The 16,174-nt window shown below is 48.4% G+C and overlaps 1 protein-coding gene across 5 annotated transcripts; it reads right to left on the reverse strand.

Moving 5' to 3' along the window:
* Window positions 1-2,171: 2,171 nt before the first annotated feature.
* LOC147116934 (protein FAM200B-like) lies at window positions 2,172-14,362 on the reverse strand. Of its 5 annotated transcripts, none has more exons than XR_015078332.1 (4): window positions 8,392-9,859; window positions 4,585-6,479; window positions 3,960-4,038; window positions 2,172-3,346 (listed from the first exon to the last, which is right to left on the reverse strand). XR_015078332.1 is itself a non-coding variant. In XM_085987400.1 (4 exons), the coding sequence occupies exons 2-3, from the start codon at window positions 8,423-8,425 to the stop codon at window positions 4,585-4,587; spliced, it is 1,929 nt and encodes a 642-aa protein (XP_085843526.1). In that variant the 5' UTR covers window positions 8,426-9,118; window positions 14,314-14,362; the 3' UTR covers window positions 2,172-3,346. The 5 variants fall into 5 exon arrangements, 4 of the variants coding, with proteins under 4 accessions (XP_085843526.1, XP_085843528.1, XP_085843529.1 ...); XM_085987400.1 differs by lacking the exon at window positions 3,960-4,038 and adding an exon at window positions 14,314-14,362 and having other exon boundaries at window positions 8,392-9,118; XM_085987402.1 differs by lacking the exon at window positions 3,960-4,038 and adding an exon at window positions 14,314-14,358 and having other exon boundaries at window positions 8,392-8,495.
* Window positions 14,363-16,174: the final 1,812 nt, after the last annotated feature.

Genomic DNA, 16,174 nt, shown 5'->3' on the forward strand with positions numbered 1-16,174 from the left:
GCCGAGGATCTCATACTTTAACAGCACTCTCAACTTGTCCTACCGTCTTCAAGGATTTGTGTACATACATCCCCCCTGGTCACTGTTCCTGCACCCCCTTTAAAATTGTACCGTTTAGTTCATATTGCCTTTCCTTACTCTGCCTACCAAAATGAATCACTTCCCACTTCTCTGTAAAATTTAATTTCCCATGTTTCTGCCCATTTCACCACTTTTCTAAATGTCAATTAGTTTTGTCCCGGATTGTTGTCTAAGTTTCCCCACCACCTACATTAGGCTGACTGGCCTGTAGTTGCCGTGTTTATCCCTCTTCCCTTTTTTTAAACAGGGGTGTAACATTTGCAATCCTCCAGCACCACCTCCATATAGGATTGGAAGATTGTGGCCAGAACTTCCGTAATTTCCACCCTTACTTCACTCAGTAACTAGGATGCATCCCATCCGGACCGGGTGACTTTTTTACTTTTGAGGACTGCCAACCCTAAGTCCATCCTCTTTATCCTATCCAATATCTCTACTGCTACATGGGTAGAATCCTCTTCTCTAGTGAAGACAGATGCAAACCCCAATCTATCCTCAGCTAAAATTCTCCAGTCCCGGCAATATCCTCATAAATCTCCTCTGTACCCACTCCAGTGTAATAACATCTTTCCTGTAATGTGGTTGTTGTGGAGTATTTTAAACCTACACTCGACACAAGGGTTTCAGATCGATAGTCAAGTTGTCTTTATTATACCGGTGGGGAGACACTCTGCTCTGTCTTTAGCCAGACTTCTCCAAATTGTTACAACAAATACATTCTTATATACATTAATAAAATAAGCATGGCCGGCTCATGCACAATTCATTCCTGCAACCTGATTGGATCTTGGCCTGCATGCACCTTCACGGATTGTTTATATATCCTAAAGGTAAACATGTGTAAGCTGTCTCCTCAATTATTCACTCAGCCATGATCTCATTGAATGGCGGAACAGGCTCGAGGGGCCGAGTGGCCTACTCCTGCTCCTATCTTCTATGTTTCTAAACTGCTGAATGCTGATTAAAAGATACCTTGGAATGCGACCTCGATAATAAAAGTTCTTACAGGCAGTTGAAATTCGAGACACCCTGTCTCCACTTAATTGCTTTTTAGTCTTCAAGGGTCAGCTATCTTGACCGCCTCTTTATGGATGTGGCCTTTCATGTTAGCCCGTCTTTCTTACACCATTCAGTGAAACTGCCAACGATGTCAGTTTAACTCTTTCCCCACTTCATAGTGACCTGAACTGTACACAATACTCTAGCTGTGGCCTAACTAGTGTTTTATACAGTTCAAGCATAACCTCTGCTCTTATATTCTATGCCTCAGCTAATAAAAGGCAAGTATCCCGTATGTCGTCTTAACCACCTTATCTACCTCTCCTGCTACCTTCAGGGATCTGTGGACATGCACACCAAGGTCCCTCTGTTCCTCTACACTTCTCAGTATCCTACCATTTATTGTGTATTCCCTTGCCCTGTTAGCCCTCCCCAAATGCATGACCTCACACTTCTCCAGATTGAACTCCATTTGCCACTTCTCTGCCCACCTGGCCAGTCCATTGATACCTTCCTGCAGTCTACAGCTCTCTTCCTCACCATCAACCACACGGCCAATTTTTGTATCATCTACAAACTTCTTAATCATGCCCCCTGCATTGAAGTCTATATACACCACGAAAAGCAAGGGACCTAGTACTGAGCCCTGCAGAACCCCACTGGAAGCAGCTTTCAGTCACAAAAACACCCATCGACTTTCCCACCTAACTTTGTATAGTCAGCAAACTTGGACACATTACATTCTATCCCCTCATCCAAGTCATTAAGATTGTAAATAGCTGAGGCTCAAGCATTGATCCTTGCAGTACCCCACTAGTTATAGCCTGCCAACCTGAAAATTACCAGTTTATTCCTACTGTTTTCTGTCCATTAACCAATCCCCAATCCCATGAGTCCTAATTTTGTGTAATAACCTCTTACAAAGTGAGAAGCCAAGCTGTAGTAGAATTAGAGAAAGTGATCCATGGCACAGAGGGTACTGAGAGTGAAAGCAATAGGATATGTTGATAGGGCACGATGAAGCAGGTAGGAGACTTGTGTGGAATATAAACATTGGCAGACTGAAACTGCTGTAAATATGTAATACCATGTAAAATAGAATAGTAATTTATTCAAAACAATTACATTAGTGCAGCATTTAAATGTGTGCTTATATAAAAAAGTGAAACATCACAATCATACAATTTCAAACAATCATAGTAAATTGTTGATACTCGTACTCCCTTCCCTTGAGGAAGGTGCAGTTGGATCATGGAAAGCTCAATGTATCCAAGTTAAACCTGCCGTGTGAGGCTCTAACGTTTGCTTGCTAACTGTTTGTTTCCAATAAACTACCTCAACAGAAACTCAGCTCGAAGAGGAAATGCTGCACTTCATTATTACAGATGAGAAAGGCTACTCAGCCCGTCCATCTAGAAGTTCCAGCTCCATCTAATTGTTTAGCTGATTGCAGGGATTTTTTAGGCCTTCACTACTCTATTTCAGAGTCCACTCCGTGTATTTTCCTTCACTCCCAGTATATGGGCAACACTGGCCTTTCCCTGTACTGCTGCGAGCGGTTTGACACAACGGAATGGCCTGCGAGATCACCTCAGCCACATTGGTGTGGGACTGGAGTCACATATAGGCCAGGCCTGGTAAGGGCAGCCGGTTTCCTTCCCTGCAGGACATTCGTGAACCAGTTGGGTTTTACAACAATCCAACAACTTCATGGTCACTTTTACCAAGACCTGCTTTTGTATTGACAAGACTTAAACCGAATTCAGATTCTCAAACTGCCCATGGTGGGCCTTGAACGTACATACTCTGTATTTAGTCCAGGCCTACTGTCCCCCAATATTGATCACTATGGGAAGAGTATCAGTCTTATATTTACTGTTTGAACATGTGCCCTTTGCCCTACTCAGGATTTTCAGTATTACAGAAATGCAATTTCCATTCCTTTAACTGTACTGCACACCTCCAGTGCCTCCTTTCCAGGCGGAAGAGCCCACGCCTTCCTCCCAGCTTCAGACCCAACGACACTAGGACGCAGCCCCATGGCTCTCCTCTACGCTGCCTGAATGCCTCTCGTTTCTTGCCCACCAGAACTGGATCCATGACTAGATGTGGCGCTTCAGATGGATCACAACAGTCTTCCACTTCATTTCACAACACGACAAGTTTGTGTAACAAATCGGATGGTGGTGGGAGGGAAGGGAAGTTCACGCTCAGTCTCAGCTCAAGTATTGAGCTATCCTGCAGACAGTATTTCAAATCGGTACACCTGCAGGGGAAGAAAAATAAATCAGTCCACAAATCCCTGGGTATTTACATCTTCATAGTCATGATTCCAGCTCCCAAAGCAAACTGCATCACAGCCACAAAATAATAGCCTCCCATTTTAGAGCACCAACCCTGCTTATTGCACAGGAATTAGTTTACAATCTACAGGTAGTCATGAGCTCCATTTTACTGCTCGTTGCCCCATAACTCGCAAAGTCCCATTCCCCCATCAGCCCTGTGCCCTGACCTACACTGGCTCCCGATCTGGAAACGACCAATTTAAAATTCTCATTCTTCCTCGCCGCTCGCGGCCTCCAACCCTACAACCGTCCGAGATCTCTGCACTCCTCCAAATCTGGCTGCACCTTGGAACGTTTTACTACATTAATGGCGCTTCTATATAAATGGTGAAAACCTGAATTTAAAAGCTCCCATTGCTTATAAAATGCAGCAAGATGAAGGTTCTATAACCTTGTTCTTTGAACAGGAAAAGGCCTCAAACTATCCCAAGCATTAATCTAGCAAGCATCAGGAAGAGACAAGGTCATAGGGAGACCCGTCCTGCGGTGACTCGCATGAGAAAAATAAAATAGGGAACCTTTTAGTAAACGTACACCAGACTGAGCGACATGGATATGGCTCCTCTTGTATGCACTGGAAATGATTAGCCTGGACAGCCAATTCTAATGACGTCTAAAATAGAAAGTAAAGATACACAACTGTGATCATCATCCTATCTTTGGAAGGAACTGTCAATCCCTCCCATACAGCCAGATGGGCACATGTTCATTGCGTCATAAAAGGAACACCAGCACAATTCCTCAAACACAATTTGAAAAGGGATTATAAAGTCTCAGGATAGCATGGTCTCCACAGTGCTTTTCCCAACATTTGCCAGCGTAAATCTCGCGCCCCTCAGCAACATCATCTGAAAACAATTCAAGTTATGCACGTACATCGACGACACCCAAGCTCTACTTGACCACCACCTCTCGACCCCTCCACTGCCTCCGATTTGCCCAACATCCAATACTGGATGAGCAGAAATTTCCTCGGACTTGTCTTGTCCCCGCCACGAATTCCATTCCATAGCCCTGGGGTTCTCAACCTTGTTGCATGAGGCCCGTGTTACAAAAACTCCATGGACCAAAAACTCTGTAGCACAACACAAGCGCTTTTTTGGTATAAAAATTAGTTACACAACTAAATGTATGCGTTTAATATTTTTGTTTTACCTACTTAATATGAAAGCTGTTGCTGGTGCCGAGCAACAATTGTGTCGAGGCGTGGAGGGATCTTCGACAAGCACACCCGCATTTCATGGTCAATGTTCACCCGGCCTCGATTCTTTGTTTTCATCAACGTCATTGCTGAAACTCCAGCATCGCAGAAGCAGGTCGTGCCAAACGGGACCATCACTTTCAGCGCTGCAGAAGCCGCTGTGCTGTATTCATCGGAGCATTCACACCAAAATGTCTCCAGCGGCAATTCACTGAACTTGGTTCGGAGGGAGCTGTCGGATGAAATGTCAATGAGCTCTTCTAATAACTTTAGTGGGACGGAGGTCAGCAGTTTAGCTTCAATATTCTCACAAAAGGGGTTTGTAGCCCACAGGTGTGCAGCAGATTGTTCTGCCGTGAGATCTGGAAAGTAAGTATTGAATTTGTCGAGTAGACCAGAAAGATGCGCGACCAGCTGGGGTCTGATTACGTCAAAGTCGACGTTTCTTTCTTGAATGAAAGAATGCAGGAGCTCAAACATATCCGTCGTCCCCCCAGAGACAAGAACCTTCCAGACTTGCAGTTTCCCCTTGAATGAGTCAATTCTTTCACGCTGGGCAAAAAAATGAGTTCTCTCACCTTGCATAGCTTTATTCAACTTATTCATTTCACTGAACATGTCTGCGAGGTAACCCAGTTTGGCCAGCCACAGGTCATCTTTCAGCACCTCGGCAAGTTCGGGCTTCTTATCAGCTAAGAAAGTGTGTACATCTCCCCTGAGATTAAATATACGGGTAAGCATTCTGCCTCGAGATAACCATCTCGCCTTGGTGTGCATGAGCAAGGAATTGTGCTCTGCCCCGACTTCCTCACAAAATGCAACAAAACACCTGGAGTCTCTGGCTCTGGACTTGATAAAATTAACGAGCGTTACCGCCGTGTTGAGAACACCGTGAAGACCTGGCTCAATATCTTTCGCAGCAAGCGCCTCTCGGTGTAAAAAGCAATGTGTCCAAATAGCGCGAGGGGCAACGGCTTTTATTTTTTGCACAACACTAGAATGCTTTCCAGTCAGTGCCGCAGCCCCATCAGTGCAGACCCCAATGCAGTTTGTCCAGCTGATTTCCACTGAAGTCATGAAATCGTCCAACAAGGTGAAAATGTCGTCTGGCTTTCCGGTCGTCATCTTGAGCTCTTTGCAAAACAAAAAGTCTTCTTTTATTTCCTTATTCCACACATAGCGAACATAGACGAGTAAATGGGACATTTTCGAAAAGTCTGTGGTTACATCAAGCTGTATAGCAAAGTCATTGTCACGCAGCCGATCGGTGCACTGCAAAACTATGTCTTCTGACATTGAACCAATCCGTCGTTTGACAGTGTCATCTGACATTGGTATTTTTTCCAGCTCCTTGGCCTCCTGCTCGCCAAACATTTCCCTTACGATTGCAACAGCGCACGGCATTATCAACTCCTCAGCAATCGTATACGGTCTTTTCGCTTTAGCAATCTTCTGCGCTACTAAGTAGGACGAGACGAGCTTTTTATCAGTGGTAGTTGTGGATTTCATTACTACTTTAGTCGTACCTGGCAGTTCCTTAGCCTTCCGCTCAAAAAAGGCACGGTGTTTGTCCTTGTACATTTGATGCTTGGTAATTAAATGTCTCCGTAATTTGGAGGGTTTCAAAGATTCATTGGCCAGTACTTGCGCACAAATTACACACTGCGGTTGAGGGTTGTATCCACTTCTATTACAAATAAAACCGAAACTCAAGTAGCTGTCTTGGTATCTCCTTACTTTTGCAGCTTTACGTTTTTTACTCACACCTCCACCTCCTCGGCGGCCTTCAGCCCTTGTGGTTGAACTTGAAGGAAGTACTGTCTCATCACTCTGTGGGTTTTGTTGTTCTGAAGCTGGTGGTCAAATAAAACATTTATCCATATCTGGTATTTGCTGTGTGCGTTTACAAGTTTTTCCTGTTTTGTCATTTTTCTTGCTTCTGCTGAAACAGTTCTACGACATTTCACGTATTACGTAACCTGAGGACATTAATTTCTGCACTCTCAACATGTAATAAATGCGCACGAAGATTTACTTTTCTTCCTACACATTCTCTGGTTATTTTTTGGCAGACCCCTCGAAACCTCGCAGATCCCTGGTTGCGAACCCCTAGCCCTTGTTGCAGCCCTGGCCTCCATGAGGCTAAACTGTTGGCTACCTTGTGTCCTACTTTACCCCCGAGATGAACATTGCCCATCTCCACCCCTGCCTCAGCTTATCTGCTGTTGAAACCCCTCAATGGCTTTGTTACCTCTAGATTCGACTATTCCAACACTCCCCTGGCCAGCCTCCCAGCTCCCACCCTCGAAACTTGAACTCATCCAAAACGCCGCCGCCCGGGGGCCGGGCCCCGACTCGCCGCCCGGGGGCCGGGTCGCACCCAGGGTCATTCACCCATCCTCGCTGATCTACACTGGCTTCCGCTCTGGCAATGCCTTGATTTTAAAATCATCCCTGTTCTCAAATCCCTCCATGGCCTCCAACCCTCCCCCGCTCTACTCCAATTCTGGCCTCTTGCATATTCCCAATTTTAATCGCTCCTCCATTGGCGGCCGTGTCTTCAGCTGCCAAGGCCCCAGGCTCTGGAATTCCCTCCCTAAACCTCCCCCTCCTCCTTTACGACGTTCATTAAAACCTACCACACTGATCTATCCTAATATCTCATGTGGCTTGGTGTTAAATTGTTTGATTATGCTCCGGTGAAGCACATTGCGACGTTTTGCTACATTATAGGCACTATACAGGAAACTTTCTGATATCCGGCACTGACGGGACCGAGCTGGTGCCGTACCATCAAAAGTGCCGGACATACCAGCGTTAATGTTCAGAGATACGGAACTGAAAAGCTCCGTGTGAATCAACAAACCCTAACAGCTTCAAAACAGTCAGCTGCAGCTGCAAGCGTCTCTAGCTGAAGCTGTTGCTATAGCTACAGACCTTGCAGTGCCTGACTGGGGAAAAAAAAAAGCAACGAGAACTAAAAAAACTTATAGAAAACGGCTCCTGATTTTTGCCGTTAGATCGAGTATTCCGGACATATAACCTCCGGATAAACCAAAGTCTCCTGTATAAATGCAAGTTTTAGTGCTAAACAAAAAAACAGCTTTAACATAATTCTTCCACCTCACAAAACAGATTCATGTTAATCTGTCAATGCACACCTCTAGAACTAGAGCCCCTACCGGGTTCCAAATGTGACACGACAGAAACAAGAAGCATTTATGTAGTACCTTCTAACCAAAAAGGGTTGTATGGCTCTTTATGGGGGGGGGGGGCGGTGGATGCGGAGAAAAAGGGCAATAAAACAGACAAAGAAACTGTGAGCCATGGGGGTTAGGCGAGGTGGCTAAAAGCTTAGTCAAAAAGACAGGGCTAGAGATGATTTATAAACCTGGGAGGAAGTGAAGGAGGTGTGAAGGACAGCAATACAAAGCCGCAGTCATGAGACACGCCAAGCCGCTGGAGGAGCTACACTGGTGGTTTTCACACATGAACCACACAAGGCAGTCCCAGAGAGACAAAGGAACAGCACTGGTGACATCAATAAATCTGGTAGTTTGCAGACTGACAGGAAAGTAACCACGAAGGCTGCCAGACTGCCACTGAAACCCAAATAGGCCCAGGCAAGGGATCCTACCAACCCTACTTGTACAAGACTACACAATTCTCCACACGGTTGACCCCGAAATGGGTTAGCACGCTTCTCAGTTGCACAATCACCTAGGATTAGGAAATAAATGTAGCAAGATGATTCTGAATACATACCTGCCATTTCTTTGAAACCAAATTCTATGTCCATAGATGTGTAAAATGTGCAAACTCACATCAGCAAAATAAAGTCACAGCAGTGCGCTCCATTGTACTTGACTCTGTAAGAGGGCAATTTTTAAATTAGTTTTAAATGGGTAAAGCAGAATTTTAAAGCTCTCGGCAACTATAAAACACAGCAGCAGGATGCATGAGGTTTCTAGAACCTTGTTCTTTGAACAGAAGCAGGCCTCAAACTATCCCCTCATCATCAATCTAACAAGTATTAGGAAGAGACAAGGTCACAGGCAGACCTGTCCTGCTGTGAGTCGCAGGAGAAAAAAAAATAAAATAGGGACTCATTTAGTTATCATACACCAGACTGTTCGACATGACTGTGGTTCGTCTGATCTGCACTGGAGATTATTAGTCTGGACTGCCAATTCTAAGGCAGTCTAAAACAGAAAGTAAAGATACACACAACGAGCATCATCCTATCCTTGGATAGAACTTTCACATTTCAGAAAGAAATAAAACAGCAATTTATTTAATATCGACATTACAAGCATTAAATCCATGGGTTCCCAAGCACAAATCAGTATCAAATTCCTTTGTCCGGCAACTAGGAGGGCAGGTTAAATAATATTCAGAGATGCTTTTGTTCTGTTTCCTGCTCGTATGGATGATTCAGCTCCACTTTACATCACACGATCAGTAAAACGGCATTTTAAACAGCTCCGACCAACTAAAAAACAAACCAACAAGATGGATGAGGTTTTCACAGAATCATAGAAATTTAGGACACGGCTGGGACTGTGCCTGTGCTATCCAGCCTAATCCCACTTTACAGGACTTGGTCCATAGCCTTGTAGGTTACAGCATTTCAAGTGCACATCCAAGTACTTTTTAAATGTGATGAGGGTCTCTGCCTCTACCACCCTTTCAGGCAGTGAGTTCCAGACCCCCACCACCCTCTGGGTGAAAAAAATTCTCTTCAACTCCCTTCTACCAATTACTTTAATTCCATGCCCCCTGGTTATTGGCCCCTCGAAGGTAAATAGGTCCTTCCTATCAACTCTATTTAGGCCCCTCATAATTTTATACACCTCAATTAGGTCTCCCCTCAGCCTCCTTTGTTCCAAAGAAAACAACCCCAGCCTATCCAATCTTTCCTCATAGCTGAAATTCTCCAGTCCTGGCAACATCCTCATAAATCTCCTCTGTACCCTCTCTAGTGCAATCACATCTTTCCTGTAATGTGGTGACCAGAGCTGTACACAGTATTCTTGTTCTTCTTAGGCAGTCCCTCGGAACCGAGGATGACTTGCTTCCACATTAAAAATGAGTTCTCAGGTGACTGATGAGTCCAATGCAGGACCTACAGTCTCTGTCACAGGTGGGGCAGACGGTGGTTGAAGGGGCGGGTGGGTGGGGTGCTTGGGTTGACGTGCGCTCCTTGCGCTTGGCTTCTGCTTGCTCCCGGCAAAGAGACTCGAGGTGTTCGGCGCCTTCCCGGATGCTTCTCCTCCCTTCTCCTCCACTCTGTGCGGTCTTGGGCCAGGGATTCCCAGGTGTCGGTGGGGATGTTGCACTTTTTCAAGGAGGCTTTGAGGGCGTCCTTGAAGCGTTTCCTCGGCCCACCTGGGGCTCTCTTGCCGTGCCGGAGCTCCGAGTAGAGCGCTTGTTTTGGGAGAGTCTTATCGGGATTGGGGACAGTGTGACCCGCCCATCGGAGCTGATCGAGCGTGGTCAAAGCTTCGATGCTGGGGATGTTGGCCTGAGCGAGAACACTGACGTTGGTGCGCCTATCCTGCCAATGGATTTGCAGGATCTTGCGGAGGCAGCGTTGGTGGTACCTCTCCAGTGCTTTGAGGTGCCTGCTGTACATGGTCCATGTCTCTGAGGCATACAGCAGGGCGGATATCACTGCTGCTCTGTAGACCATGAGCTTAGTGCCGGGTTTGAGGTCCTGGTCTTCAAACACACTCTTCCTCAGGTGACCGAAGGCTGCACTGGCACACTGAAGGCGGTGTTGGACTTCGTCATTGACATCTGCCCTTGCTGACAGTAGGCTCCAGAGGTATGGAAAGTGGTTCACGTTGTCTAAGGCCTTGTCGTGGATTTTGATAATCGGGGGGCAGTACTGTGTGGCAGGGGCAGGTTGGTAGAGGACCTTTGTCTTACGGATGTTTAGTGTAAGGCCCATGCTCTCGTACGCTTCGGTGAAGGTGTTGACGATGATTTGGAGTTCGACCTCCAAGTGAGCGCAGACGCAAGCATCGTCTGCATACTGTAATTCGACGACAGAGGATGGGCGACCTTGGATCCGGGTGAGAGAAAATGGGGAACTACAGACCGGTTAGCCCAACATCAGTAGTAGGGAAAATGTTAGAGTCTATTATAAAGGATGTGGTAACAGGACACTTAGAAAATATCAATGGGATTAGACAAAGTCAACATGGATTTATGAAAGAGAAATCGTGTTTGACAAACCTACTGGAGTTTTTTTGAGGATGCAACTGGTAGAATAGATAAGGGAGAACCAGTGGATGTGGTGTATTTGGATTTTCAGAAGGCCTTTGATAAAGTCCCACATAAGAGGTTAGTGTGCAAAATTAAAGCACATGGGATTGAGGGTCATATACTGGCATGGACTGAAAATTAGTTAACAGACAGGAAACAGAGAGTAGGAATAAATGGGTCTTTTTTGGGTTGGCAGGCGATGACTAGTGGGGTACCGCAGGGATCAGTGCTTGGGCCCCAGCTATTCACAATATATATCAATGATTTGGATGAGGGAACCAAATGTAATATTTCCAAGTTTGCTGACGACACAAAGTTGTGAGGAGGATGCAAAGAGGCTTCAAAGCAATTTAGACAAGTTGAGTGAGTGGGCAAATACATGGCAGGTGCAGTATAACGTGGATAAATGTGAAGTTATCCACTTCGGTAGGAAAAACAGAAAGGCAGAGTATTATTTAAATGGTGATAGATTGGGAAATGTTGATGTACAGAGGGACCTGGGTGTCCTTGTACACCAGTCACTGAAAGCAAACATGCAGGTGCAGCAAGCAGTTAGGGAGGCAAATGGTATGTTGGCCTTCATTGCAAGAGGATTAGAGTACAGGAGCAAGGATGTCTTACTACAGTTGTACAGGGCCTTGGTGAGACCACACCTGGAGTACTGTGTGCAGTTTTGGTCTCCTTACCTAAGGAAGGATATACTTGCCATAGAGGGAGTGCAGCGAAGGTTCACCAGACTGATTCCTGGGATGGCAGGACTATCGTATGAGGAGGGATTGGGTCGACTAGGCCTGTATTCACTAGAGTTTAGAAGAATGAGAGGATCATTGAAACGTATAAAATTCTGAAAGGGCTAGACAGACTGGATGCAGGGAGGATGTTTCCCCTGGCTGGGGGGGGGGGCGGCTAGAACGAGGGGTCACAGTCTCAGGATACGGGGTAGGACATTTAGGACTGAGATGAGCAGAAATTTCTTCGCTCAGAGGGTGGTGAACCTGTGGAATTCTCTACCACAGCAGGTTGTGGAGGCCAAGTCACTGAATATATTTAAGAAGGAGATAGCTAGATTTCTAGACACAAAAGGCATCAAGGGGTATGGGGAGAGAGCGGGAATATGGTATTGAGATCGAGGATCAGCCACGATCATATTGAATGGCGGAGCAGGCTCGAAGGGCCTACTCCTGCTCCTATGTTTCTATGTTAAATTATGGACGTGTCTATTCGCAACACCAAAGTTCTGATTGGTCCCCTTGGATGAGAAGACCTGATTTCTGATTGGTCCCCTTGAAGGACAAGACACACCCAGCAGCTTCTCTGGAATGTGTAATTAGATCCTGCCTAGCTCTGCAATCAGTTACTTTGCAAAGTGTAATTCGAACCATTCTAAGTGCCAGGCTCCAGGCAGATGAGCTCACATAGAACAGGGCTCACCTTCGTGGGTTAAGACCTTCTCCCACCCCCCACCCAAGTTTCTGACGACCTAACCCCCCTCCACCGAGTTCCTGACCTCTTCCCCCACCCCCAAGTTTATGACCTCCTCCCCCCACACCAGGTTCCTGACCAAGTCCATGCCACCCCCCCCACCCTTGAGTTCCTGATCGCCTCCCGCTGCCCAAGTTCCTGATCTTCTCTCCCCAAGTTGCTGACCTCCCTTCCCGCCCCCATAGATGGGGCATTGTGTGGGAGTCCCAGATTGTTAGCAGGTTTATTGGTTAATGAAGTGAATAGTGACAGTGTCATGACTTCCAGATTTCGTCCAGTCTAATGTCACTCGTCACACACACCAGGCTTTCTGAGAAATCAACCAGGTCTAGGGGTAGGAAAGGGAGAAAGTGATGCAGGTGTAGGGTTGGAAGACTCTCACCTCCCCTGTTCCTGACCACCCCCCCATTCCTGACCTTTCGCTCCACCCCACCCCGATCCCGACGACACCTCTACACCCCCCGACCTCGTCTCTTCACCGACCTGCAGTTCCTGACGTCCTCCCCCCTCCAGTTCCCTACCTCCCTCCTCAGTTCCTGACCGCCTCTCCCCCCGCCCCCAGTTCCCGACCACCTCTCCCCCCTCAGTTCCTGACCACCTCTCTCCCCCCCCACCCCCAGTTCCCGACCACCTCTCCCCCCCACCCCCAGTTCCCGACCACCTCTCCCCCCCCAGTTCCCGACCTCAACTTCCTCCCTCCCCAGTTCCCGACCTCAACTTCCTCTCCCCCCCCAGTTCCCGACCTCAACTTCCTCTCCCCCCCCCCGTTCCCGACCTCAACTTCCTCCCCCCCCCCCCCGTTCCCGACCACAACTTCCTCCCCCCCCCCCCGTTCCCGACCACAACTCCCCCGCCAGTTTCCGACCACAACTCCCCCCACAGTTCCCGACCTCAACTCTCCTCCCCCCCCCACAGTTCCTGACCTCAACTCCCCCACCCCGCCAGTTACTGACCTCAATTCCACCCCCCTCCCCAGTTCCTGACCGCCTCTCTCTCCAGCCCCCCGGACCTACGCTCTTCGCCCCCCTTCAGTTCCTGACCTGCACTCTTACACCACCGCCCCCTTTCTGACAGCCTCTTCCATTCCCCCCCCCCCCGCGTTCCTAACAGCCCCTCTCCTCCCCCAGTTCCTGACCTCATCTCGATAAAAATTTTCATGCAGATAATCACTTAGCAAAATTATCCCTCATCAACCTGCAGAGACAAGGTTCCTGGCAATCTGCTGGCACTGCACCAGCAAGGAGACAACTGTATACAATGATGTCCTAGTTCAGCCAATGGGGCGCGGCCCCGAGCACCCCCCGACCAGCCAATGCGGCGCGGCCCCGAGCACCCCCCGACCAGCCAATGCGGCGCGGCCCCGCGCTTCACCCCTCCCGACCAGCCAACGGGGCGCAGCCCCGAGCATCCCCCGACCAACCAATGGGGCGCGACCCCAAGCACCCCCCCCGACCAGCCGATGGGGCGCGGCCCCGAGCCCCCCCGACCAGCCAATGGGGCGCGGCCCCGAGCCCCCCCGACCAGTCAATGGGGCGCGGCCCCGCGCTCAGCCGATCACCACCGTGCTGAATGCCGCAACTAATCAGCACCCCCCAATCCGTTATTCGCCCCCGATTGCGGCCAGCCGGTCCCCCACCCCCGGGTGAAGCGGTCCCGCCAGACACAGCGATGCCCGGGGGTGGGGTTCAATGAGCCGAGCTCGATCCCCGGTCAGTGCTGCCAACCGAAAGCGAGCCGAGCCCGCGGAGAGCCGCCGCCATTCCCTCCCCGCGGACCGCCGGCCGGCTCCACCGGGACCCCCGTGCAGTGCACTCGGCCCGGGCTGGAAGGTGATGCCTCCGCCTGCGGCCTACAAGCTTGGACTGGAGGGAGTCTCAGCCAGGCCGAATCCTCCCCGCACAGCGGGGCCCTTGTCCCGCTGCATCACTCACTCACCTGTCCGCTATCTTCAACGGCGGCTTCAAAATGGCCACTTCGTTCCCGGCAACGGCCTTTTTTATACTGCGTCACGTGGTACCAGCCAACCAATCAGACGCTCTGCCGCGAAATATAACCATGGAGCGGCAGAAACAACAAGATAGTCCGCATTGCTTCACAGAGGACGGTGGTCCTCCGCCCACAACACCGCTACCTTGGAGGACCGTCGGTGAGAATGGCGGCTTGGACAGCTTGAAGAGGGATTATCTGCAGCTGGGGTACCAACCCTTCAGGATTGTCCTGGAGTCGCCAGCTGTGAGCCGTGGGTCAGCGGGTAGCACTCTCGCCTCTGAGTCAGAAAGTAGAGGGTTCAAGCCTCACTCCAAAGACTTGAGCACAAAAATCCAGGCTGACACTCCAGTGCAGTGCTGAGGGAGTTCTGCACTGTCGGAGGTGCCGTTTTTTGGATGAGACGTTAAACCGAAGCCCCGTCTGCTCTCTCAGGTGGACGTAAAATATCCCAAGGCACTATTTCGAAGAAGAGCATAGAAGTGCGAGTCAGCAGAGAGTGCTGTGAGTTTGGGTAAGTGTGTGAGTTCTTTAATTGTTATTTCTCTTTAAATCATTCTTGATAAGATTACTTAAGCAGTTTAAGTAAAGGGGAAAAGTTAAATATTTGGGATTTTGTTGGTTTAAGAAGAGTAAAACAAGGTTACACTGTAGTAGGAGTAAATTGGCACAGCAGGCAGTGGAAACCAGTTTTCTAACCAATCAGCAGGGGTGACTCATTTGGCTGTAAACAAACAAACAGTATAAAAAGACCAGGCTAGTGCGTGCAAGCACTGAGTGTGAGTCAGCAGAGAGTGCTGTGAGTTTGGGTAAGTGTGGTGTTAGGTGCTCTTTTCAAACTTTAACTCTGTGGGTTGTAGTTAATAAGGCCTTTCTGGTGCAGAGTGACTATTGGTAAACCATTTAACTGGTGTAATTAGAGGGATTGATTTAATTTAAATCCAATTAATTAAAAGGGATACTAGCATCTATAATCGGGCAGAGGGTGTCCATAACTAACAATAAAAAATTTAATTAATTACATAGAATGGAGCAGGTGATGTGTTACTGTTGCGAGATGTGGGAGCCGGTGAACCCCATTGAGGCTCACGGTGATGACGTCTGTGACACGTGTCTGCTGCTACAGGAACTCCAGCTCCGTGTTGATGAGCTGGAGTCTGAGCTTCAGACACTGCGACACATCAGGGAGGGGGAGAAGTACCTGGACTCTGTGTATCAGGAGGTGGTCACACCTATGAAGTTAATTAATTCAGATGTAGCCCATGGTCAGGGACAGGACGGTGTGACTACGAGTGAGGCAGGAACGGGGATCCAGGAGGTAGCGGTGGAGGAGCCGCAGCCCTTGCTCTTGTCCAGCAGGTTCGAGGTTCTTACTCCCTGTGGGGACGGGAGCAGGGACTGCAGGGAGGATGAGCAACCTGGCCACAGCACCATGGAATGGGGGGCCATTCAAGAGGGGGGAGTAACTAGAAATGTTGTAGTGGTAGGGGATAGTATTATTAGGGGGATAGATAGAGTTCTCTGCAGCCGAGAGCGAGAGTCCCGAAGGCTGTGTTGCCTACCCGATGCCAGGGTTAAGGACATCTCCTCTGGGCTGGAAAGAAACTTGCAGTGGGAGGGGGTGGATCCAGTTGTCATGGTCCATGTTGGTACAAATGACGTAGATAGGACTAGGAAGCCGGTTCTGTTAAAGGTGTATGAGCAGCTAGGGGTCAAATTAAAAAACAGAACCTCAAGGGTAATAATCTCTGGATTATTACCTGAGCCACGAGCGAATTTGGCTAGGACAAATAAAATTAGAGAGTTAAAT

Source organism: Somniosus microcephalus, chromosome 5, assembly GCF_052327205.1.
Source record: "Somniosus microcephalus isolate GS21.2 chromosome 5, FLI_Smic_1.0, whole genome shotgun sequence".
In the NCBI taxonomy this organism is placed as follows: Eukaryota; Metazoa; Chordata; class Chondrichthyes; order Squaliformes; family Somniosidae; genus Somniosus; species Somniosus microcephalus.

Coding starts and splice junctions, on each gene's coding strand:
- LOC147116934 (XM_085987400.1), bottom strand. CDS start 8,425: ATGGACATAGAATTTGGTTTCAAAGAAATGGCAG. Junction 6,480..8,391: donor TGGTTTCAAAGAAATGGCAG/GTATGTATTCAG, acceptor TTTGACCACCAG/CTTCAGAACAACAAAACCCA.